Source organism: Hesperophylax consimilis, chromosome 19, assembly GCF_061612785.1.
Source record: "Hesperophylax consimilis isolate HC1 chromosome 19, BYU_Hcon_1.0, whole genome shotgun sequence".
Taxonomy (NCBI): domain Eukaryota; kingdom Metazoa; phylum Arthropoda; class Insecta; order Trichoptera; family Limnephilidae; genus Hesperophylax; species Hesperophylax consimilis.
The window spans coordinates 29,436,433-29,460,869 of record NC_142854.1 but is presented as its reverse complement, the minus strand read 5'-3'; the positions used below and the strand labels follow the sequence as shown (position 1 = coordinate 29,460,869).

The 24,437-nt window shown below is 34.3% G+C and overlaps 2 protein-coding genes across 4 annotated transcripts; one reads left to right on the top strand and one right to left on the bottom strand.

The window, feature by feature from the left end:
* Positions 1–660: 660 nt before the first annotated feature.
* Positions 661–11,783, bottom strand: LOC149415095 (uncharacterized). 3 transcript variants are annotated; one of them, XM_089643210.1, is made up of 4 exons: positions 11,573–11,783; positions 9,699–9,899; positions 2,276–2,431; positions 661–2,180 (listed from the first exon to the last, which is right to left on the bottom strand). In XM_089643210.1, the coding sequence occupies exons 2-4, from the start codon at positions 9,850–9,852 to the stop codon at positions 997–999; spliced, it is 1,494 nt and encodes a 497-aa protein (XP_089499336.1). In that variant the 5' UTR covers positions 9,853–9,899; positions 11,573–11,783; the 3' UTR covers positions 661–996. The 3 variants fall into 3 exon arrangements, with proteins under 3 accessions (XP_089499336.1, XP_089499337.1, XP_089499338.1); XM_089643211.1 differs by having other exon boundaries at positions 11,569–11,590; XM_089643212.1 differs by lacking the exons at positions 9,699–9,899; positions 11,573–11,783 and adding an exon at positions 4,375–4,483.
* A 6,243-nt stretch (positions 11,784–18,026) lies between these two features.
* LOC149415094 (uncharacterized) lies at positions 18,027–20,028 on the top strand. Its single transcript, XM_089642996.1, has 4 exons — positions 18,027–18,146; positions 18,662–18,862; positions 19,441–19,584; positions 19,667–20,028. The coding sequence occupies exons 2-4, from the start codon at positions 18,709–18,711 to the stop codon at positions 20,026–20,028; spliced, it is 660 nt and encodes a 219-aa protein (XP_089499122.1). The 5' UTR covers positions 18,027–18,146; positions 18,662–18,708.
* The last annotated feature ends 4,409 nt before the right edge of the window (positions 20,029–24,437 follow it).

The following is a 24,437-nucleotide window of genomic DNA, read 5'->3' as shown; positions in this document are numbered from 1 at the left end:
AGAACGCAACAATAACGGACCATTCCACTACAGATTGGAGGAATGAATTCTCAAGGACCCTCATCCGGCATCTCGACGTTATCTGCTAATCAGAAATACCGAGACATCTTAAAATAAATACCCTGCATTTACACGACCCGACATGAAGACTCCAGATGTTCGTAAACATAATGTTACACATGTGATTGAAACAAGGGGACCGCCTGTAACAGATCGAGCCCGCAAGCTGGCACCGGATCTTTTGGAAGCGGCGAAAAAATAATTTAAATACCTTATGGAGCATGGAATGTGCCGGCCGTCAAAGAGTAGTTGGGCGAGCCCATTGCACGTGGTTAAGAAACACAACGAGGAATGGCGCCTTTTTGGGGATTACAGGCGTTGGAACGCGACTACGATCCCAGACAAATACCCTTTTGGACAGCTCCAAGATTTTCGCATAAATTGACAAAAGAAAGAATATTCTCAGCGGTAGACTTAATACGAGCCATAATAGAGCCGAGTATATAAAAACGCAGGTTTTTTTTATTTTCGCTAATTTGGCTAATCAAAACAAAATTAAAATTAGTAAGTAGGAACTTTAATAATTACAGAGGTGCTTAATTATAAACATACATTATTTATTATGAAATTTAAAAAAAATGAAAAATTTAAATTAGTCTAGAACGTGTGCGTAAGTGTACCACTAAATTTGACTTGAATTTGAATTTTCCGTGAACAGGAGTGGTTACAATGGTGACATGAATAAGCTTTTACTCCAGTATGGGTAAGAATGTGACGTTTTAAATGTTCCATATGAGTACGTGAATAGCTGCAGTAGGAACATGAATACGGTTTTTCGCCAGTATGTGTGCGTAAGTGTACCGATTGGGCATGAATATGGTTTTTCCCCAGTATGAATGAATAAGTGCCTGTTTAAAAGAGATTTTCGTGAGGAGGAGTGGTTACAATAGTGACATGAAAAACGTTTTTCTCCAGTATGGGTAAGAATGTGATGTTTTAAATGTCCCCTTCGAGTACTTGAATAGCTGCAGTAGGAACATGAATAAGGTTTTTCTCCAGTAGTTTGGTTCGTAAGTGTACCATTAAATCTGACTTCCGTGAGCAAGAGTAGTTACAATGAAGACATGCATAAGGTTTTTCCCCAGTATGAGTGAATAAGTGCCTGTTTAAAAGAGATTTTCGAGAGCAGGAGTAGTTACAATGGGAACATGAATAAGGTTTTTCACCAGTATGGGTGCGTAAGTGCAACGTTAAACCTGACTTCAGTGAGCAGGAGTAGTTACAATGGGGACATGAATAAGGTTTTTCGCCAGTATGGGTTCGTATGTGTTCAGTTAAATGTGACTTCAGTGAGCAGGAGTAGTAACAATGGGGACATGAATAAGGTTTTTCGCCAGTATGGGTTCGTATGTGTTCAGTTAAATGTGACTTCAGTGCGCAAGAGTAGTTACAATGGGGACATGAATAAGGTTTTTCGCCAGTATGGGTTCGTATATGTTCAGTTAAATGTGACTTGCGTGAGCAAGAGTAGTTACAATGGGGACATGCATAAGGTTTTTCGCCAGTATGGGTTCGTATGTGTTCAGTTAAATGTGACTTCAGTGAGCAGGAGTAGTTACAATGGGGACATGAATAAGGTTTTTCACCAGTATGGGTTCGTATGTGTTCAGTTAAATATGACTTGCGTGAGCAAGAGTAGTTACAATGGGGACATGAATAAGGTTTTTCGCCAGTATGGGTGCGTAGGTGTAACGTTAAATCTGACTTGCGTGAGCAAGAGTAGTTACAATAGGGACATGAATAAGGCTTTTCGCCAGTATGAGTGAATGAGTGCCTCTTTAAAAAAGATTTTTGTGAGCAGGAGTAGTTACAATGGGAACATGAATAAGGTTTTTCGCCAGTGTGGGTGCGTAAGTGCTCTGTTAAATTTGATTTGCTTGAGCTGGAGTAGTCACATTGGAAACATAAATAAGGCTTTTCACCAGTATGGGTGCGTAAGTGAACCGTTAAATTCAATTTGCTTTCGAAGTGTTGGTTACAATGGGGACATGAATAAGGTTTTTCGCCAGTATGGGTGCGTAAGTGCACTGTTAAATGTGATTTGCTTGAGCTGGAGTAGTTACAATGGAGACATGAAAGAGGTTTTACTTCGGCATGTATCTTCGGTACCACTATCACATCTGGAAAAGATGACAGATAAAGCTCAATAAGTCGGTATTTATTATGAAACGATAAGATTATTAAAATTGATTAAACGAAAAAAAATCCATTTTACCTGCACTCTCGGTAATACTTTCAAATTGCTCTGAGCATTCCTTTTTAACATCTGGCAGGTCTATGTTTATTTCCGTATAAGGGATTCCCCCACCGTCACACCCTTTTTCAGGGGGTCCTGGTTTTTCCATGGGTACAGTCTCCACATTAATGCTACCTGAAACAGAACATCAACAAAATGTTAATATTTATTCATTTTCGGGAAATCGACAGTTTAACAAGTTTGTATATTATTAAGTAATATTATTAGTAAGTATTATACAGTAAAATAAAAACAGTTATGGAATTCCTCCTTGTGACTTTACCTCTACTGAGACAGTATCACATGAAAGAAGTAAATTAAATTTGTGAGAAAGGAATATGAATTAAAAAATTTATGCAAAAAAAAAGATTATATAAAACGAAAAATTTACAAAGCAAACATTTATAGCCATGAAGAGAGGATGTAGATATAAATCAAATCAAAATAGAGATAAACAATAGAGACATAAACATTATTCACAAACCATCAGAGAAATATTCTTTTATGGACCTTTTGTATTTGGTAAGTTCGCAACTGAAAATATTAACCTTGGATAATACGCTATTGTAATTATTGCATAGTCTGTTCAGGCGACAATTCTGCTTAGAGTTCGTTTTGCTTTGATCAACCTTGAACAGGACACAAGAGCGCGTTGAACGCGCAGGTACATTGAATGGAATCTTGTTTAGCAACTCTGAGTTTAATACAGGAATAGTGCATCCTTATGATGCCTCCGTACAATCAGTGAATCAATTTTAAAGTATGAAGCTGCCTCTGCATAATTATTAAATCTTACAAATGACTTGTAACAAAGATATTTTATGAATTTATTTTTAATTGCTTCGATTTTGTTTACGTGGATTTTGTAAAATGGAGACCAATCAAGTGATGCAAACTCCAAATGACTTCGTACATAGGCAAAGTAGAGTTGATTAATAATATCGATGCTATTAAAAAGTTTTGTGTTTCTTATGATGAAGCCTAACATTTTAGCAGCTTAATTTGTGATTTGATGTTTATGAAGGTTACATTGTAGTTTACAATCAAGGGTTATTCCGAGATCACGAATATTTCAGACTGTTGCAATGTTGTTGTTTTTGTTAAAAGAATAATTTAATAATATTTTATTTTTATTTCTTGAAAAGACAACGTTCTTTTGGAACAAGACAATGTTCTTTTGGAACATTTAGCTACAGTTGATTTTTTATTTTTTATATTAACTCCACACAGGAGGACCTGAAGAAAATAATTTCCCTCAGGGCCTATTTCATCTTTGGGGATGCTGTGAGGAGGGTCTTTTTGTGGAGAGGAAAGAGTGAACATGGGTCTTGAAGAGTCCCATGTTGTAGGAGGGAGGAAACACAGAGGCCGGCAGTTCGTTCCACAACCGAGCTGTTGAACTTAAGAACGAATCGTAGAAGCGACCCGTTCTCATGTGACAAATGTCAACCGCGTACAAATGTTGGGCGCGAGTTTGGCGTGTATCCCGACTACGCACCGATGCCGAAGTGATCAATGACGCTAGTTCCTCAGAGCATCTTCCATTGTAATACCGATTGAACAAGAACAGCATACCTACCTGATGCCTGTGTTCTAAAGATTGCAGTCCGTTTGTTAAGATTGGGGAATCTATCAAACGGACCGCCCGTTTCTGCACAGAGTCAAGGGTTTTTTTCAGGTATTTTGGGGCTCCGGACCAGAGATGGCTGCCAAATTCGACAGTAGGGCGCACTTTTGTTGGCAATATGTGGATATATTGTTTAAATCATGTTGTAAATTGACACAATCGTTTAGACTTTTATTGGCTTATATAGCATAGCATCATCAGCAAATAATTCGATTTCAATATATGTAGAGACATGAGCGCTATGTGTATGATTATTTGTAATTATTGTTAGATTGTTTTATATAGTTCAATCAAGATCCTGCTGATAAGATAATTGTAGTTTTCAGTAGTAAGCTCATTGGAATTCCCATCATACAAGCATTAATAATCAGATAGGTTTATTATTCATCTATGGACTACAAATACGTATCCAAGTGCAAATAAGTTATCCTATTATTTATAATATCTTTACCAAAAGTGAGTGATTTGTGTGGAAAGGTGTTCGAAACCGTGAGTTAGATTACAAAAAATCGATTTAATATCCGTAATCCCGGATAACTACAGTGATTACAAAAAAAAATTGAGAATAAAACTTATAAAACTGTTACTCCATAGTTATCCATAGATAAAAACAAAATTTCTAACTGTCATCATCGGTACTGTACCTCTATTTCAATATTTAAAACCGGGGCAGGTTGTCACATTTAACAGTAAAAAATGGCTAACACTAGAGGAAAGGGTGCCAACATTGAACATGAAGAAAAATTCAGAATAGAAAAAATTACACTGATTTTCGAAAATAAATTAGATGCTATGAAAAAAGATATTATTTTAAAAATTTTAGAAGCAACAACAGGACACCCAAAAAAGCATGGAATTTATGAGTACCCAATACGATGAATTGATTAAAAAACTAGAGATAACAATCCTACAAAACAAAAAAATCGAAAATGAATTTATAAACCTGAAAATAGAGCACCAGGAGAAAAATACTATCATTAAACAATTAGAAATAAAAATTTCAGATATGGAGTACAAAACCCGCTCTAATTATATTGAAATAGCAGGCATTCCACAAAAAAATGGGGAACAGCAAATTGAAGTGGTTAAAAAAGTGGCAGCGGCGGCAGGAGTGGACCTAAATTACGGCAAAATTATAGACGTAAAAAGGATACCTGATGCGAATCAATGCACCACCTAAAATACTAGTGCAATTTAAAGATAAACTGACCAGAGACAAGCTTATCGCAAATAGAAAAAACATCAATTATGCTGCGATCAAAGATATTTCAACTGAAACAATATACATAGCTGAAGAACTGAGCTCTTATCATAAGGAATTTCTTTGGAAAACCAAACAAATCTCAAAAGAAAAAAACTATTCATACGTCTGGCACAAAGATGGAAAAATAATGGCAAGAAGAAATGCAAACGAAAAAATAATTTACGTTAAACATATAGACGATTTGAAAAACATCATATAAATAAAATGGCTCATAATAACAACTATTACAAAAATAAAAAATGGCTGACACTACATTAACCACGGAACCTAGTGCAAAAAGAGCAAACTTACCTAACCTATCAACAATGAACAAAAATTTTAACATACTGCATCAAAATATTAGAAGAATAAACAAAAACTTTGACGGGCTACAAATATTAATTAAAAGTTTAAATTTAACCTGGGCCATAATTATCCTTACTGAATGTTGGTTAACTGATAAACACTACCCTCTACAAATTGATAAATATGTCTCTTACTCCACACTAATGAATAATACAAAGAGTGATGGTGTTATTGCATACATTAAAGAAGATACTGAAGTTGAAGTCAGAGAGATCAATATTAATAACGCAAACTGTCTAAGGATATAAATTGGTAAGGATATAACAGTTCTCGCAATAAATAGATCACCTTCTACAAAAAATCTGTAGCCATTCTTAAACTCCTTATATTTTGAGCTTAACTTACTCAAAAATACTAAGAATGTTTTTATTATGGGAGATATAAATATTGATATCCTGGAAAATGGAAATCCAAAAAAATATGATTACATACATACACTAGCTCACCATGGTGTTAAAAGCCTGGTTGATGAACCTACACGAGTATGCAATGAAAGCAAATCATGCATAGATCGTATTTTTAGTAAAACTGATAAATTTACTCAAACCATTATTTACAATACACAATACTTCTATCTATTAATAATAAAAATACATCTATAAATCAAAAAAAGAAATCTGTCATAGCAAAGTCTGAAACAAATTGGGAAAACGTTAAAATAGAGCTACAAATTGCTGACTGGTCAAACCTTCTTGAAAATGATGATACTGATGCTGCTTGGAACTATTTTATTGACTTTACTCAGAACATTATTCTATCAAACACCATAACGACAGAAAAAAAGATATCTCATAAAAATATTCACATTAAACCCTTGATTAGTCAGAAAATTATCAACTCAATCAGGAAAAGAGACGTTATTGACATTAAACCCTTGATTAGTCAGAACATTATCAACTCAATCAGGAAAAGAGACGAACTTCACAGAAAAGTAAGAAACTACCCCTATGATATCCATTTACATCGCTTCTACAAAAGATATCGTAACATTTGTAAAAATGTAATCCGTTATGCTAAAGAAGCATTCTATAAAAAGAAAATCGAGGAATGTAATAATGATTCCCGGAAATTCTGGCATTTTATAAACGAAATAACAAACGCTAAAGCCTCGCACAATGTTAAAAACATTAAAGAATTAAACATTGACAGGATACCAACATCTTTTGCAGAACATCCAGAAAAAATCTCGACTTTGCAAACAACTATTTTTGCAATATAGGCTCTAACTTAGCGAATAAAATTAAACAATCTTCATTTACTGCCGAAAAAACAGTGTGGAATGAAAATGCCAATCAAGAAAACTCCCTTAACATAGTCAAGATAACAAGTGAAGATGTAAGAAATACCATAGCCTCCCTAAACACAAATACCTCATCGGGAAATAAACTGATATCAAACAGAACAATTAAATATCTACTAAATGAGCTAATCTACCCACTGACGTACCTTGTAAATCTTTTAATAAGTAAAGGTATTTTTCCCATACGTCTTAAAATTGCTACGATTATTCCAATATACAAAATCGGACCCAAAAATGATATATCCAACTATCGACCAATTAGTCTATTACCTACACTATCGAAAATATTGGAAAAAGTCATAAAAAAACAAATGGTTAAATTTTTGGATGAAAATAAAATATTATCAACGACGCAATACGGTTTTAGGGAAAACCTGGGTACTGATGATGCTATAGCTAAAGTAACAAATACAATATAAAAAAACTGGATGAAGGTAAAAAATGCTTGGCAGTTTTTATTGACCTTCAATAAGCTTTTGATACAATTGACCATGAAATACTATTTTTTAAATTAAAAAAATGGAATAACACAAACAACTCTAAATCTAATTAAAAGTTACTTAACTGGAAGAGAGCAGTATGTACAAATTGGTAAAAAAAGTAGCAAAACTCTATCAATCAAGTACGGTGTCCCTCAAGGAAGCGTATTGGGTCCAATACTATTTCTCATTTATATTAATGACCTTATGAGTCTTCCCATTGAAGGAGACATAATGAGCTTTGCAGATGACACTGTCATTATATTCAATGAACAAAATTGGACAAGCACACATAAAAAAGCGGAGCAAGGTCTGACTGTACTCCAAAACTGGTTAAAAGCAAACTCCCTTACATCAAATGTGAGTAAAACTAAATATCTAACATTCTCTAAAACCAAAAGAGGTCAACCAACGAATAAGCATACACTCAAATTACATGAATGTCTAAACAAATATCCGCAATGTTCTTGCCCGAATATAGTCCAAACTAAAACAATTAAATATCTTGGGATCGTAATTGACGACAAACTACATTGGGATGCTCACATCAAAGAAACCTCAAAAAAGCTAACAAAACTCATCTATTTCTTCAAAAAATTACGAAATATCTTATCAACTACAGATCTAAAGAGAGTATATTATGCTCTATGCCACTCTCTACTGGAATATGGAATAATAGGATGGGGCTCAGCATCATCAAACCATCTTAAACAACTAAAGAAAACTCAAAATTGGATCATAAAGACCATATTAAAGCACCCCGTAAGGACGCCAACTACTGATATTTTTAATCTGTTTGATGTTCCAAGTTTACAAAAAATCTATGCTAAAAATATTCTAGTTCATCACTTAAAAAATAAACCAGAGGCAAACCCCTCTCACGATCATAAAACCAGAGCCAAGCAAACAGACATACTAAATATTCCATCATCTACAATGGGAACATAAAAAAGGTTTTTGTCCAGAATGAGTAAGTGCCTTTTTAAAATTAATTTTTATGAGTAGGAGTAGTAACAATGGTTTTTCGTTGGTTTTAAAACAGAACTCCGCTTCGCTATTTTGAGTAGAGAATTTTTGGAGTGGATTGATTTACTTTAACAATAAAATATGACGAGGCAACATTTGACGAATTAAGAACTGTTTGCGAGCATTATAAGTTAAACGTTTTCTTAGTTCATCAGTTGCGTGTAAAGCAATATTCCAAAGGTAAAATTTTGAAGTGAAATAACACAGAACTGCGCTATATAATAATTATTATAATAATTAAAAGTATAGACAAGACTTTACAACATTCTTCCTGATAAAATCAAAACATGTCATTCACAAAAAAATTTCAAAGATAGCGTAAAAATTTGGATCAAAAGTAATGACAGGGCCTTTACCGGTGCACTCATCCAAATTCGCAGTTATTGATGCAACCTAATTATTGTATGTATTTTCATATAATTGTAGGTATATTATTAGGACTATAAACGAACTTGGTAAATAATTTATTGATATTGATGCTACCTAACTATTGCGTGTTCGTATTGTTATATAATTGTAGGTACGTTATAGTACTATAAATAAACTTGGAAGATAGCTGCCTCAACACAGGCTAAGCCTAGTGAGGCGGGCTATGATAAACCTTAACATATAACTACACTAACTTTTTTTTTATTTACATTTATTTTACCTACTGTTTATATATTACTTTCCGTTGATAAAATTATATACTCATCTAATTTATAAACCAATGTACACAAAACAGTCTTTCATGTATTTCTATAGTTATAGTTTGAAAATTTGTCACAATAAAGATATTATATTATTATTATATTGCACACTTTTCAACACTGTCTTTCAAACACCGTTTGAAATAAATAAAACTATATTGCAAACTTTTCAACACTCTCTTTCAAACACTTGTTTCCAACACTCTCTTTCAAACACCGTGACTTTGTACTCAATTGAATTCATTAATAAATTATTTTGACACAAGAGAGAGTAATAGTTACACGATTCATTACACGTGTAACTATAGGTCATAAGTAATGATATTGTATTTGTTGTGGAATTAGGTTATTTTGGTAAGGAATGAAAATGTTTATCTTATAATTGAAAGAAGTTTTGGAGATGATTTACTGTAATAATAAAATATGGTGAAACAACTTTTATTACACATCGATGGAGGCAACTACTTGAGGAATTAGGAACTGTAATAGTAAGTAAAACTGTAATGGTATAATCAGTTTAAGAATTTCTTAGTTTGTCAGTTTCCAGTAAAGAAATATTTCAAAGGTAAAATCAAAAGTATAGATGGACGACAAGAATGGTAGAAGAAAACAGGTGGGTGTTCTTACTGCGTCCATCTGAAACACATCCATGATATATGTAATGCAACTTACTAGTTGGATGAACACCGTCAGCATACTGTAAACATTCCTTCTTCACATCTTGGAGGTCGTTTTGTATATCTGTATACGCCATTTCACCTGAGCCTTCTTCCTGCGACCCTGGTTCAGTCTTGATGGAAACACTATCTGGGTTGGGAAGATCCATGGCACTGCTGTGATAGGGTACTGTTTTGTGATGTTAATTGTTTTCAGCTGAAAATAAACAAGACCTGTTACGAAACCTCTCTACACAAAAATTTGATATAATGTTTAGGTGGAAATAAAACTCAAGTCGACTCAAAACATGATATGGATTTGAAAAAAAATCTTACTGTGAAAAAAACTTGTATCAACTAAATAACTAATCATCACGCCGTTTCCCCGAAGGGGTAGGCAGAGAGGACGGACCGCAAAACAACTCGGTCTTGGCACACACTTCTTGCCTCATTCACATTCATACATCGTCTCATACATGCTCTTCTATTATTCTGACTGTTGACATGGCCTGACTCGATTATCTGATTCACTTGATCGCGCCATGTCTTCCTCGGGCTTCCCCGACTTCTGCTACCATTCGCATTTATTTTTTTTTTTTTTTTTTTTAAAGAAAGACAAACATTCCCGGGTTACGAATAATCTGACAATATTTGAAAATCTCCTACTACCACCACAGAAAGCGGAAAATGTTGCTTGTGTTGTGATGGAGGACTTAGCCAGCCGAGGAATTGAACACGCTACGCCTGGGTGGGACCCAAGTGCGATGTCAACTCGGCCACCGACCGGTCATATATCCTCCTTTGCATCATATATCCTCCTTACACTCGCTCTACATTCCCAAACCATCTAAGCGTCCCTTTCTCAATCTTACTCATTACGCTGACATCAGCCTTGCACTCTTAAATAGGTATATTGAAACTATAAACTAAGAGATAGAAGAATTAAATTAATTAAGCCCATACCCAATTTCTACCGATTTATAACAAGTATTTCGATAACTGTTTGAGTTAAGGTCCAATTATAGTTATATTTGAAGATAATGTAAATACAATATATACATTTGTTATTCCGTAACGTTAATTATATACATTTTCCTCGATAGAAAAAATCGAAAAGAAAGGTTTGAAAATTATTAAAAACACATTTTTTCTGTTATTTTATATGTAATAGGCATGAAAAAATCCACAGTGTATCTTTAAATGCAACTTAAGTATTTGTCGAGAGATGTTTGCTATATTTAAAAAGAGTCGTGTTTTATTAATATTTTCACCATTTTCGCTTGATTATTATCGTTTTTTAATACTAGCGCGCTCCCTCTTACATTCGTATTTACATATCTCCCTTTTCTAACCATCTTTGAGCGTTTACTACGGGGTCGAAAAAGATAGAAGATTCATTTCCGAATTGAATTTCATATTGAAAACATTTGTTTGTGATATTATAGCCCCTCTTTTCTTAGACTAGTTGCATTGAAAATGAATCCCTAAAGATAAAGAAAACAATATTGGTTTATTGGTGAAATATAAAACATACTTGTTGACGCCTATTATTGATATTGTGTGTGAATGCTAGACAATGTTTTAATAATGATTTTTACTAAATGGAATCCGGTAAGCTCTTTCACTCGGGTTTAAGATTAGATGAACTGCATTACTAATAGCAAGGTTTTAATATGTGTTAGCGGCTGTAAGTCAACTATTAACAAACATCTGTACTCTCGTCCGTCACGACACGTGTTAACCTGGTTGTTGTTAGGTACCGCAATATGTTATAACACGAATTCTGTATAATCTGATCAATCAAGTGTTAAGCAATATATTCTCACAATAAGCAAGCACAAAACAAGGAGTTGAGAAGTTACTTAGTCAATATAACTAGAACCTACTTACTTAAAGGCGAAGTGCGGCGGTCACTTCTAAAGCGTTGAAGCAAAGTAGAAGCTCCTCAATTATAAAAACTTTGCTTTAAATGTGTTGGTTATTGAAATAATCTCAAGTGACATAAATTTAACACCATTAATATAATTATTATATGAAATTACTTTAGAAAGACGGAGAAATAATAATTATTGACGACAAGAAAGCACAAGATACGGAGACGCCGATTAACGTTAATCTGACGTATCCACTAGAGACGGTCGATATTTCTTTCAAGGTTAAATGGAACCGGTTTCTCTGTTGTCGCTGGAACCGCCCACATGATTCTTCTTAGGAACATGCTATTTTGGAACTAGTTTCTTTTGAAATATTTATTTTATTAAAGATAATGAATTAACTATTAAGAAGGAAGACAACGTTAGAATTTTTGTGCAACCGGTACCTTTTTCTTAAAATTTCTCTTACTACAGTCCAGTTTTATTTTCCACTAACCACTCGATTAAATACTGGGGTGGCAAATTGACGGTGATATGTCCCTAGGTATATACATGACTTGAATTCACAGAAAGACCAAAGCGAACACGTGCTCCAGCATTTGTCTCTGTGATTTTACACGCAGATGGAGGCGGCAGTTCAGATTTTATTAGACCTAAATATTTTGTCAATAGTTTCACCGGTCCCTCAATAAAAAAATAGAAAGCTAACTTGGAAATACACCCATTAGTCGGCAGATTTAGCTCTAGACCCTCATCAAGTCGTAATCCGAAATGGGTGTATTGTTAAACCAGCGACTCGGCAATAAAAACCTTCGCCCAAGGCTAGGCTATATTGTAATTGTTTGAAAGCTTTGTACAAATGTCATTTTAGCATCTTTTAAAATAATAATAACGACTACGGTGAGAATGTCGATGCCAGCGCCACGGACTCAAACAACGTACCGAAGTGGTGTAAAGCGGAACCACTTTAGTTACAGCACCCCACGACAGGCGCGCTACGGTCGCTGGATTGCGCAGCTGAAGACAGTCCCGAACTCCCGACCAAAAACAGTCAACAGTACCCAGTCAGAGAGTGATCATCTCGGCCGCCCCCTTGGGGCGGTCGCCAAGGAAGCTGCCCTCTCGGCAGTTCTCATCTCGCCTCAACAGCTGAAGACAGATTCCGCAACCAACAGTCCCGAGTCAAGAGTACCCAGTCAGACAGTCATCATCTCGCCCCCCTTGGGGCGGTCGCCGAGGGGCCTCCGCCCAGGAGGCTGCCCTCTCGACAGTCACAATCTCGCCTTTCGAGAGTCATCATCTCGCCCCCCCTTGGGGCGGTCGCCGAGGCGCCTCCGCCCAGGAGGCTGCCCTCTTGGCGGTCACGATCTCGCCTAGTTCTCGACACTTCACATTTCCGCACTCGACAGTCATCATCTTGGGAGTCATCAACCTGCTCTCCCTCTTGGAGCGGCGCCGAGGCAGCAGCCGACCAGGGAACTGCCCTAGCAGAAGTTACCGTCTCGCCTCCGCCGAGAAACTTCCTGCTCTCCCCCTTGGAGCGGTGCCGAGAATTTTCCTACCCAGAAGCTGCCCACTCAGAATTCGCTGCCTGCCGACTCCGCCCTTCGGAGCCTTGGCCCAGGTTGAACTACTTCCGCCCTTCGGATCCAATCCAAGTTGCCGCTTGTGTTGTCGGTGATAAGTGCGAACGTGGAGATCCGTGATTCCAGAATCATCGTAAAGGGAAGTGTCTGCACAATTTTTGCATAATTATCTCGTAACGTGACCCAACTTTTAAGACAGTGAATGAAGATAATTTAGGATTAAGAAAAAGGACAATTAGTTTTAAGAATTAATTTTAAGAACTATCATTAAGCCTAGATTAAGAATAACCCTTCTTTATACATTTTATTAAATAAATTTTAAGAGTGTTTTGTAACTAAGTAAATTCTTTTTTTACTCGTTCCTCCTTATCTTTTTACATGAATAATATTAATTATTAACTTCCCTTGAGTAGAGTTGTAACAACGGATCTGTTCTGCCAAATAATGATTACGGATGGATTTTATTATTTTTTTATTATTTTTATTTATTGTATAACAAATAAAACTCAAGAATTTAAATTTCCGAAGTAAAAGGCTTTAAGGAAGAAGTTTGAATACATTTTTTATCAGTGACAAGCAAAAAGTATGAAAAAAGTCATAATAAAAAATCAAATTACATTAGTAGTACGCAACACAATGTACCCTTCGGAATATTTCGTTTGCGAAGCAATCCGAGACGTTCTTCACGTATTTCGGATTTGGTAATTGATGAATTCTGATCAATTACGTGACGGATGGGGTTTCGAATGATTTTTGACAGAATCGATTCCTTGGTCGATGATGTTTCAAAACCACTGTCTCGGAATGTCATGGTTTTTGATAGAATAGATTTGTCCATGACAATGAATCGAAATATTTCCATGGTCAAAAAGATCGAGTAAATCATCGATCGTGCCCATCGCTAAACCATATCCACCAATGAAAAAGTGCTGGGTGATTGGTATTATTTATTGTGGTTTGATATCGTTAACTTGATCTACGCTGCACGTTGTCTTTATCCCATAGAACCGACATGTCGAAATTATATTTTTTTTGTTGCAAAATACTTTTGGAGGATTATCTTGAATCCACAATGGAGTGCTGGTACCGACCCTGATGTATGGAAGTGAGGCATGGAACTGGCAGAGAAAGGATGTAGGTAAAGGATGTAGATGATACAGCAATAATAGTAAATGGAAAATCCTGGCCTGAAACTTTTTTAAATGCAACAAAATGTATTTCATATGTCTTATCATGGCTTACTTGTAATAGACTTTTCTTAAACTATAATAAAACATTTTACCTATTTTTTAATAAAAACAGTAAAAACAAACCTCCAAATAACCTTAAAATTAGACTACATAATGCTAACTGTAATAAAGTAACATGCACCTCTTGCTTTGAATTTGGAAAAATTGAAAAGATCAAATATTGGGTATATATATTGACACAAATTTAAACTGGCAACCACAAATTAATAATACCGTTTCTAAATTAAGATATCTGACGTACATATTTTATAGACTTAAGGAAGTACTCAATGTTGACCAATTGAAAATGATTTATTTTCTCTAGTGCAATCTACAACTATGTACCTACGGTATATTAGGATGGGGTGGCGCACTAGATACATTTATAAAACCACTACAAATAGTACAAAATCATATTATCAAGGTTATATATAATAAAAAGAGGACATTTTCGACTGATCAATTGTACAAGGAATCTCAAATATTCAATCTCCGTAAACTATTTTTACTTCAAAGCCTGAAATAGGTATGTCATGAAAAACCAAAATAAATTTCAAAAATATGAACCCAAAATCAACTTTAGAAGAAATCATGTATTTTATACCCCACAAACTAATACCAAACTAATGCAAACTCACAGTAGCTTTATTGGACCTTGCACTTATAATCTACTACCAAAAAAAATTCAAGTAACAACTAAACTAGCGCAATACCAAAAAGAGTTGTGGCTGTACAATGCAAATGTTGAAGCATTATTCATTTAATTTTTACTTTTTTTCTATTTTGTTTCTCTATAGTTATTATTATTTTATTTTGTGTTCTCTTAATTCATATATATTATCTTACAATCTTTATTTTTACTTTGATTTATTTTTAATATGCACCTCTTGCACAATCTTTTAGACTAACTTTAATTATAATCCTACACTTTTTCTTTATTATGCTTACTTTTTTATTTTATTTTTACTGTTTTATATTTTTAGGTACAAAAATCTAATGTATTAACTTATATCACCCACGCACAGGCTGCGCTTTAGTGGGTTCCCTTTCCTATTATTATAAAAATTGTAATGTGAAATATATAAATTGGGAAAAAATAAAGGAAATAAAAAATTAAAAAAGACTGAATGCTGTATAAATGAGATCCCTGAGGCGTATGTATGTAAAACCATGTGTGATCGTGTGAGAAATGTGGAAATCCGCAAAAAGAGCAAGGCTTGTGTAAGCGTTATAAGTAAAATCATAAATGGACGATTAAATGGTTTCGGCATGTAGAGTGAATGAGCGAAGAAAGGAGTATAAGGAGAATATATGATGTAAATGTGAATGGTAGCAGAAGTCGGGGATGCCTAAGGAAGACATAGCACGACCAAGTGTTACACTCCTATCTTCGCTCATTCGCTCTACATGCCCAAACAATCTAAGCGTCCCTTTCTTAATCTTACTCATTACGCTTACACCAGCCTTGTACTTTTGCGGATCTCCACATTCCTCACACGATCGAACGTGGTATTACCTCACATACGCCTCAGGAATCTCATTTCAACAGCATTTTGAAACGATTTGTAAAAAATTAAATGCACACATACAGTTTTACTTCAAGAAGTTCAACGTGATTTGGCCGTCACGCGTCAAGATCTCTTCTCAGCTTTGCATTTTCTCTATGACGCATCAATTCTTCAGACGGGAAACAACTGTATTTATAATAATGGAAAAAAATAGGTGTGTTACTTGTATGTATAAAAAGCATATAAATTCTTTAGCTATTATTAGTGTTCGCTGAGTAATTAATACACTTTTTCATCACGCACGATTGCATTTTGGCACTTTTTAAGGGCAATTTACTCAGAGATACCACATAACCTTACGCCACGCGTGATGGTTTAGGACCATAAATAAACCACTCTAGGACTAAAACTACGAATATCTAAAGTTCTCAAATTGAGTTACCTTTTGCCTGGCATTTTGAGATTTCTACGCGAATTTACATATTGTAAAGTCATTGATTTTGTCAACTTCAATCAGTAATTAACGGTATAAAAACATTTATCAACAGGCTCATTCAGTAGAAAAGGTATCCAAACTTCTTACCAAAAAGCTGTTAACTTCGGAAGTTAACAGCTTACATTCAATAAAAAAAAAATACTCCGCCGAACAGATCTGTCATTTTGACAAATCAGCCGCTATTCAACGTCAATGGCCGTTAATCACGACGCCATTATTCATTCGAGTGGTAAGTGACAAGTAAAACTAGGCTAGAGAATTCTGTGAAAAGAATCTAGTACCTCAACAAATCAAAAATTTTATGCTGTTTTAAGAATTTTGCTAATATTTTTGAAAAATTAAATATTTCAAAACCAAACCAGTTCTAAAAATAGCGTGTTCCTAAGAGAAATGCGAGTGCGAGAAAACGGTGACAGCGAAGGAACCGGTTCATCACCATCTCTAGTATAAATGTCAAATTAATGTCATTCAGTCAATCAGGGGCATTTAACTAAGCTTTGGCCATGAAACTCATTTGAAACCGCCACGCCCACCTCAAAATTCTTATAGAAAACGAATAATATGGCTAAAAGCTCAGATCTCATTGGTGAGAACAGAAGGATTGGTTTGATCTCTCGCTCTCTACCATAATGACTCGTGTAACAGAAAGAGATGACGGAATTATGCCGTTTGACAGTTTTCAAATCATTCAAACAAAATGACAGTGGTTTATTTATACACGCGGGTTGTCATTTGCTGCCGAAATACTATCATTTCCGTCGAAAATATTGCGTGTTAAAGTTGTTCGTGATAAAAATACAATATAAGCCAGTATAGTGTTAGCGAGTTATAAACATATTATATTCAACCTACCTACGTAAGTTCAAGTTTAAAGTGAATTAACAGTTTTAGGTTATTCGTTCGGTTTTTTGAACAATGCTTGATACTTGACGTATGTCTTCCTCCACAACGTATAAATGTTATTTATTATATCGATAAACTTATTCATGTTATTGATTAGTGTTATCCTGTATTATCTTATTGTTTTGGTGAAATTAAAGATTTTTAAACATATGTAACCATGAGTTCATGAGGCTGAAAAATGTCGAAATTTTTCGTCGTACTGTCGGACAATCATGTTTTGGAAATTTTCTTCAGTGTTTTTGCAAATTTCTTGTCATTTTGGGTGTCTTCTTCTCAGATTAACAAGTTTCATCTTAAGGAAATGCACTGTAAAAGTTTATTTTCTTAGTCAGATGAACCATGCCCTTGGAAAACATTTCGACATTTTTCTGCTTCAAGGACATTTTTATTTTTATAATAGTTTTTTGGGCTAGTGAGTGAATAGAGTAGGCTGAGAGCAATTATGTTGTCTATGGTCGCATCTTTTTTTAAATGGCCTTGAGTTTCCTCTACTTTGTCTACTGCTCTGCTCCGCACGGTAGGTACTGCTTGTATATCTGTGGTTAAGTACTGTATAATTCTGTTGGATACAAAAAGCCGGAAGATATCGATCTAGAGAGTGGTATATTTATGCAGTCAATATTCTGCGTCTGAGTGGATTATTTATGTGCGTTTCCGTCTCTTGTGCTTTCTTGTCGTCAGTAATTATTATTGCACCGTCTTTCTGAAGTAATTTCGTATGAACTAGACAAAAATAGTGTTGAATTTATGTCACTTGAGATTATTTCAATAACCAATTAAAGCAATTTTTTTTATAATTGAAGAACTTCTACTTTTCTGGTGACTTTTCTTCAACGCTTTGTAAGTGACCGCCGCACTTCGCCTTTAAGTAAGTAGGTTCTAGTTATATTGACTAATTTACACCTCAATTCCTAAATTAGTGCTTGTTTATTGTAAGAATATATCGCTTTACACTTTATTCATGAGATTTTACAGTATTCGTGTAATAACATATTGAGCTACCCAACACCAAAGACGAGACAGACGAGAGTATATGAGTTTGTTCATTGTATGGCACGTGTCACACCGTAAAACCTAGCGATTAGTAATGCAGTTCATCTGATCTTGAACCCGAGTGAAAGAGCTTACCCTATTCCATTTAGTAAAAATCATAATTACAACATTTTTTGTCTTCCATTTACACTCAGTGTCAATTAACCGGGGCTGTCTATAATATCATAAACATTTGTTTGGAAATGAGACCTTGTTAATGGTTTGTTTTTAATATATCTATTTTTTTTTTAAATTGGTACATTTTGATACTATTTTGGTTTCATTTTCATCTGAATGTTATCTTAAATTTTGTGTTAAAGGGTTTTATTACAGTTCTTGTTTTTTTTTCAGCTGATAACAATTACCATCTCGAAACAGGACGCCATCACAGCAGCGCCATGGATCTTCCCAACACAAAGAGTGTTTCCATCAAGAGCGAACCATGGTCGCAGGAAGAAAGGTCAGGTGAAATGGCGTATACCGATAGACAAATAGACCTTCAAGATGTGAAGAAGGAATGTTGGCAGTTTGCCGAGAGTGTTCAGCCAACTAGTAAGTTGCATTGCGTATATCACAAAGGTGTTTCAGATGGACGCAGTCGGGACAGCTGCTTGTTTTCTACTTGCGGTCTTGTCGTCCGTCGATACTTTTGATTTTACCTTTTAAATATTGCTTTACATGAACTAAGAAATTTGTAATTATGTTTGTAAGGGCGAACCAACGAACAGTAAAAAGTTCTTAGAATATTTGTATTATTGACGTTAGAGGTATTTCTTTTGATAAAGCCAAGCAGCTTTATAAATTTATAAACGCGTTATTTATGTGTTTACCAAAAGAAAGTTTATAATCTATGGCGACACCAAGGTCCTTCGTAGACTGCACAGTAGATAAACAAAGATAATTTTTCTTTTAATCTAAAATTATTGGTTTCGTCGCTCGATAAAATGACTTAATTTAGCATTGGTAAAAACTTCGTTTCAGCAGTTGATTTTACACCTATCGTTAAGTAAGTTAATATTAAATGGAAAAAGAAAACAATCTTGGTAGAATTTAATTAATTTGAGGATTTTATTATTATCAAAAAGCCAAAAACAAAAGGTTATTAATGTGATGTTGGTTTTTTATTCTAGGTAATATTAATGTGGAGACTGTATCCAGCAAGGCTGAACCAAGACCCCAAGGAGAAGATGGAGAGGGAATCCCTTATACGGAAATAGAAATAGACCTGTCAGATGTTAAAAAGGAATGCTTAGCGTACTCTGAAAGAGCTGCAGGTAAAATCGAATTTTGATTGTCTGAATATGTTTTCATAATTTTCTTGTTTTATTATATATACCTATATATATCTTTTTTCAGACTTGGTGATGGATCTCAAGACGCATTCTGGAGAAAAACCTTATTCATGTTCCCATTGTAACTTCTCCTGTTCATTTAAATCAAGTTTAACAAGGCACTTAGGCACCCATGCTGAAGAAAAACCTTATTCATGTTCTCATTGTAACTTCTCCTGTTCAGACAAATCAAGTTTAAGAAGGCACTTACGCACACATACTGGTCTTAAACCTTATTCATGTTCCTACTGCGGCTTTTCATGTTCTCGAAAGGAACATTTAAAAACTCACATTCGTATCCATACTGGAGAAAAACCTTATTCATGTTCTCATTGTAACTACTCTTGCTCAAACCATTCAAGTTTAACCTTCCAGCGGGCGCGTTGAGAAATTTCCCTTGAGCGGGCGCTTGTCGTAAATTTTACGTCATCAAGTTTTCTCCATGTAAGTGGTGTTTTCTTTATACAAATGTTAGGGAATTTTTTTAAGGATATGAAGAATGATCATAGGCAGTACTTAAAACAAAAAAATTGACTTAAAAAAACGAAGCAACACTCAAAACATTTTAATATTTCAAAACAAAATTTGTTATCGACCTATTTAGTCAGAATCAATATTCCCATTCTTACAATTGTTACAAACCACCTCAACTGAAGAATGGTTCTTGCATGTAAAGGACTGGCAACGGCAACACTTCATTGATGCTGAGGATCTTTTCTTATCCAGTGAACATAACCGACAAACACCGAGTTTTGGAAAGCTTATGTTTTCTTCTTCTGTCATCGGTTCAATAGCCCTACCGTAACTCACTTTGAGAAAAACATTTATATCTTGCGGTAAATGTTTGACATTTGATTTGACTCTAGCATAACTCGAAGCTCGATGCTTACAACTAAGTGGAAAGAGTGGGGGAAGCGATAAGGCGCGTCTATCGTAAATTTTACGACAGCGCGCCCGCTGGAAGGTTAAAAAGCCACTTACGCAGCCATACTGGAGAAAAACCTTATTCATGTTCTTATTGTAACTACTCCTGTTCAGAAAAATCACGTTTAACGGTGCACTTACGCAATCATACTGGAGAAAAACCTTATAAATGTTTGCATTGTAACTACTCCTGCTCAAAAAATTCAAGTTTAACAAAGCACTTACGCACCCATACTGGAGAAAAACCTTATTCATGTTCCTACTGCAACTATTCATGTTCTCAAAAGGGAAATTTAAATAATCATATTCGTTACCACTCTGGATAAAAACCTTATTTTTGTTCCCATTGTTAATATTCCTACTAAATCAAATCAAATTTAACACTGCACTTACGCACACATACTGGTCTTAAACCTTATTCATGTTCCTACTGCGGCCATTCGTGTTCTCAAAAAGGAACATTTAAAAAGTCACGTTCGTATCCATACTGGAGAAAAACCTTATTCATGTTCCTATTGTAACTTCTCCTGCCCAAAAAAATCACGTTTAACGGTGCACTTACGCACTCATACTGGAGAAAAACCTCACTCCTGTTCGCATTGTTATTTCTCCTGTTCAGACAATTCAAGTTTGACGAAGCACTTACTCACCCTTACTGGATAAAAATCGCATTCATGTCCCCATTGAAACTATACTTGCTCACGAAAGTCAGGTTTAACAGCGCACTTACGCACGCATATTAGCTGATATCTTTATTCATGGTCTCAAAAGCGGGATTTAAAAATTGACAATCTTACATATACTGGAGAAATATCTTATTTATGTTCCAATTTTTACTTCTTCTGTTCGGACAAATCATATTTAACAAGGCAATTACGCACCTTTACTCTAGAATAACTTTATTCATGTAGCTAATGCAGTTATATATGTTTATTTTTGATTGAAAATTTTAAATTTCGCATTCTTTTACATTTTAGAATAATCAATTATTCTGTTCCTGCCGTTTAATATAATAAGCTAATTTTTAAACCGCACGAGGATTCATTGTACATAGAAATCATTTCATCTTCCTGTCATTCCTCTATTCACATTTACAAAATGTTTGTTTAAAAATGTCGCGTGATGATTCAAACAATAAATTAATATTCTGGAGATACTATTGATGCCACTCTCGTTTGTCCAACGCAAGCCGCGTGTCACAGTCCCTTCCCTTATTCTGACTTTGAGCGCGCAGGAGGTAGGCAGCTCGCAGACCGTATATCGGTCCTTAAAACCACAGCGCTATATTTATTTGGTTTGATTTATTCCGTGCTTTTATTACATTATCAAAACAGCGATTCATTTACGACACATAAGATATTATATTTGGCAACACAAGAAAACCTGAACAAGCCGAAGTCTTTAAAAAACATAGCTAGGATGCATTCTTAGATGAGGCAATAGTAAAATGATTTTGTTTTTAACAAAGTGTACATATTATACTAGAAATTTATCTAGATTACGATTACTACATATTATTAATAACGAGTCACATAACTGCTGTCTCGATTTCGCTCTCTGGTCTCGCGATTTATGATACCACTATTGCGATTTGCCTCTCTTTATTCTATAATCTTATTATACTCGAATACCTAATCCTATTACATATTGTTACCACAAGTTTTCGAGATACAACTAAAGTTATTGTTATATATTTTATGTTTTTACAATGAAGTACAGAGGACAAGCTGCGTTATTCGCAAGAAATCACTCGCGTCAAAATGTTTGTACCCCAAATTGAACCAGGTTTTGTTCTTATAATGTACCTCTAAATATAGTTTGATTAACTGTTGTGTTTATTTTTGTAGGTTTATATTTTCAATATTACATTAAGTTCACATGTATTTTAAAAACAATATTTATCATACTTTATTGTAAAGCTGTACATCTTGACACAGAAACTCCCTAGTGAGATAAGCGGCTTAGATTTTATTGTAAAAAAATTACAATTTTTAAAATATATAGGTGATGAATTGACTGCGCAGTTCAAAAGATCGGCACTTTATAGACATCATGGATATGGAAAATCTATCAACCATAATGTTTTTAAAATTGTCTGCCTTTCTCGACAGTCATTCAATATTTTGTTACTGAACTCTTATATCTCATATTTAACTTATCTATATAAAGTGTAAACGCCCAAATAGGGCGCCGATAAATAAATATCTTCAGTAAATCGTAATTGTTTTTTCCTAAGAAATTTCTTGGAAGTCTGGACGTAATTTATGTAAGACTGTTATTAAACTATTATATAATGTCACTTAAAACTATACATGTTTACCTATTAATGTCACATTTAGTAAAAACTTAATATAAGACTGAAAAACTATTATATAATGTCACTTAAAACTATACATGTTTACCTATTAATGTCACATTTAGTAAAAACTTAATATAAGACTAAAAAACTATTATATAATGCCACTTAAAACTATACATGTTTACCTATTAATGCCACATTTAGTAAAAACTTAATATAAGTATACTTAATTTTTTTTTTAAAAGAGTAAAAATTAAATTACATTTGTCATTTCACAAACATTTGGTTCCTTAGCCACTCGAACGATCGCGCGTCAAAAAACTTTTTTCTCCGATTGCTCGCGGTTTTTTGGCGACGATTTTGAATATTTTCCGCCAACATTAAAAAAATCAAACCTCCGAATATTAATACGGAGACATAAAACTGATTGTAGTGCTATACAGCCAATGAATTCACCTATATTTTAATAATTATTCTATATTTTTAGAATTGATAGATAAATTATTAAAAAATCTTAAACTTTATAAATGCGCGAAATTTGCGTTTTTGTGATTTGAAATTGCCGCCAGTGGCAGTTTTAAAAATCTTTATAGAATATTTTCTACGTTTTTATGTTCTCTATGGCCTGTTTGATAATCACAGATGCAAGAATGTAATAGAAAAATATTTTTTTGCATGTTAAGATCTCTTCAAAAGTTTGGTCAGAAAATAATTTTGTTAAATTTGAGTGCGTGACGCGTCTAAATTGAAATCACTGTATTATGCTATATAATAAATTTACCACAAAAACTGGTATAACGTTAGGAAGATACATTAACTGTCTACAAGTATTAATAAGCATAGTCGCCGTGTTGGCTTTATTTTATTCATTTGATGAATTATACAGAGAGCCTATTTCACGATGTCAAAATCATGGTGCTACTTTTTAAATAATTGTAAATTAGAACTGGAGATTTGTAACCATGTTTTTATATTACGTGCAAAACGAGGAAATAAGGCTTAAAGTGAGATATATATCATAGATATAAACATTGCCAATATTTCAGGGGGATACTTTGAAAGTTGATGAAATTCACCAATATTTGACGAAAAATCACTTCTGACAGCTACCTTAAGGTCAATCTACATAGGTTAAATCGGAATACGTAAAATGATGATAAATTTGTATATATATATCAAACCTTTGTATGACCGTAGAATGGCAAATAAAATCATAGTGATAATTTTATATCTAAACGCAAAGGTATCGAAAAAAATGGGGGATGGAAAATAATTGATGGAACCAATAATTGATTTATTTATTAAGCCCTTATATCCTTTTAAATCAATATTACAGTTGTATGGTTACAATGAAAGAGCAGTATATTGATTTAAACATTGTTTACACACTTTGTCATAATAAAAATGTATTCAGTTTATTGGTTTATTCATAATTTAAGAAAATCAATACATAATAATATCATTGTGCCTCGCTATAGAGTGAGATTCTGAGTATCGCTCTGGTGAGGGACCACCATTCAGAATTGAACATTGCTTGAATTGGCTTAGTTATGTTTAGTGACTAGATCTGGAA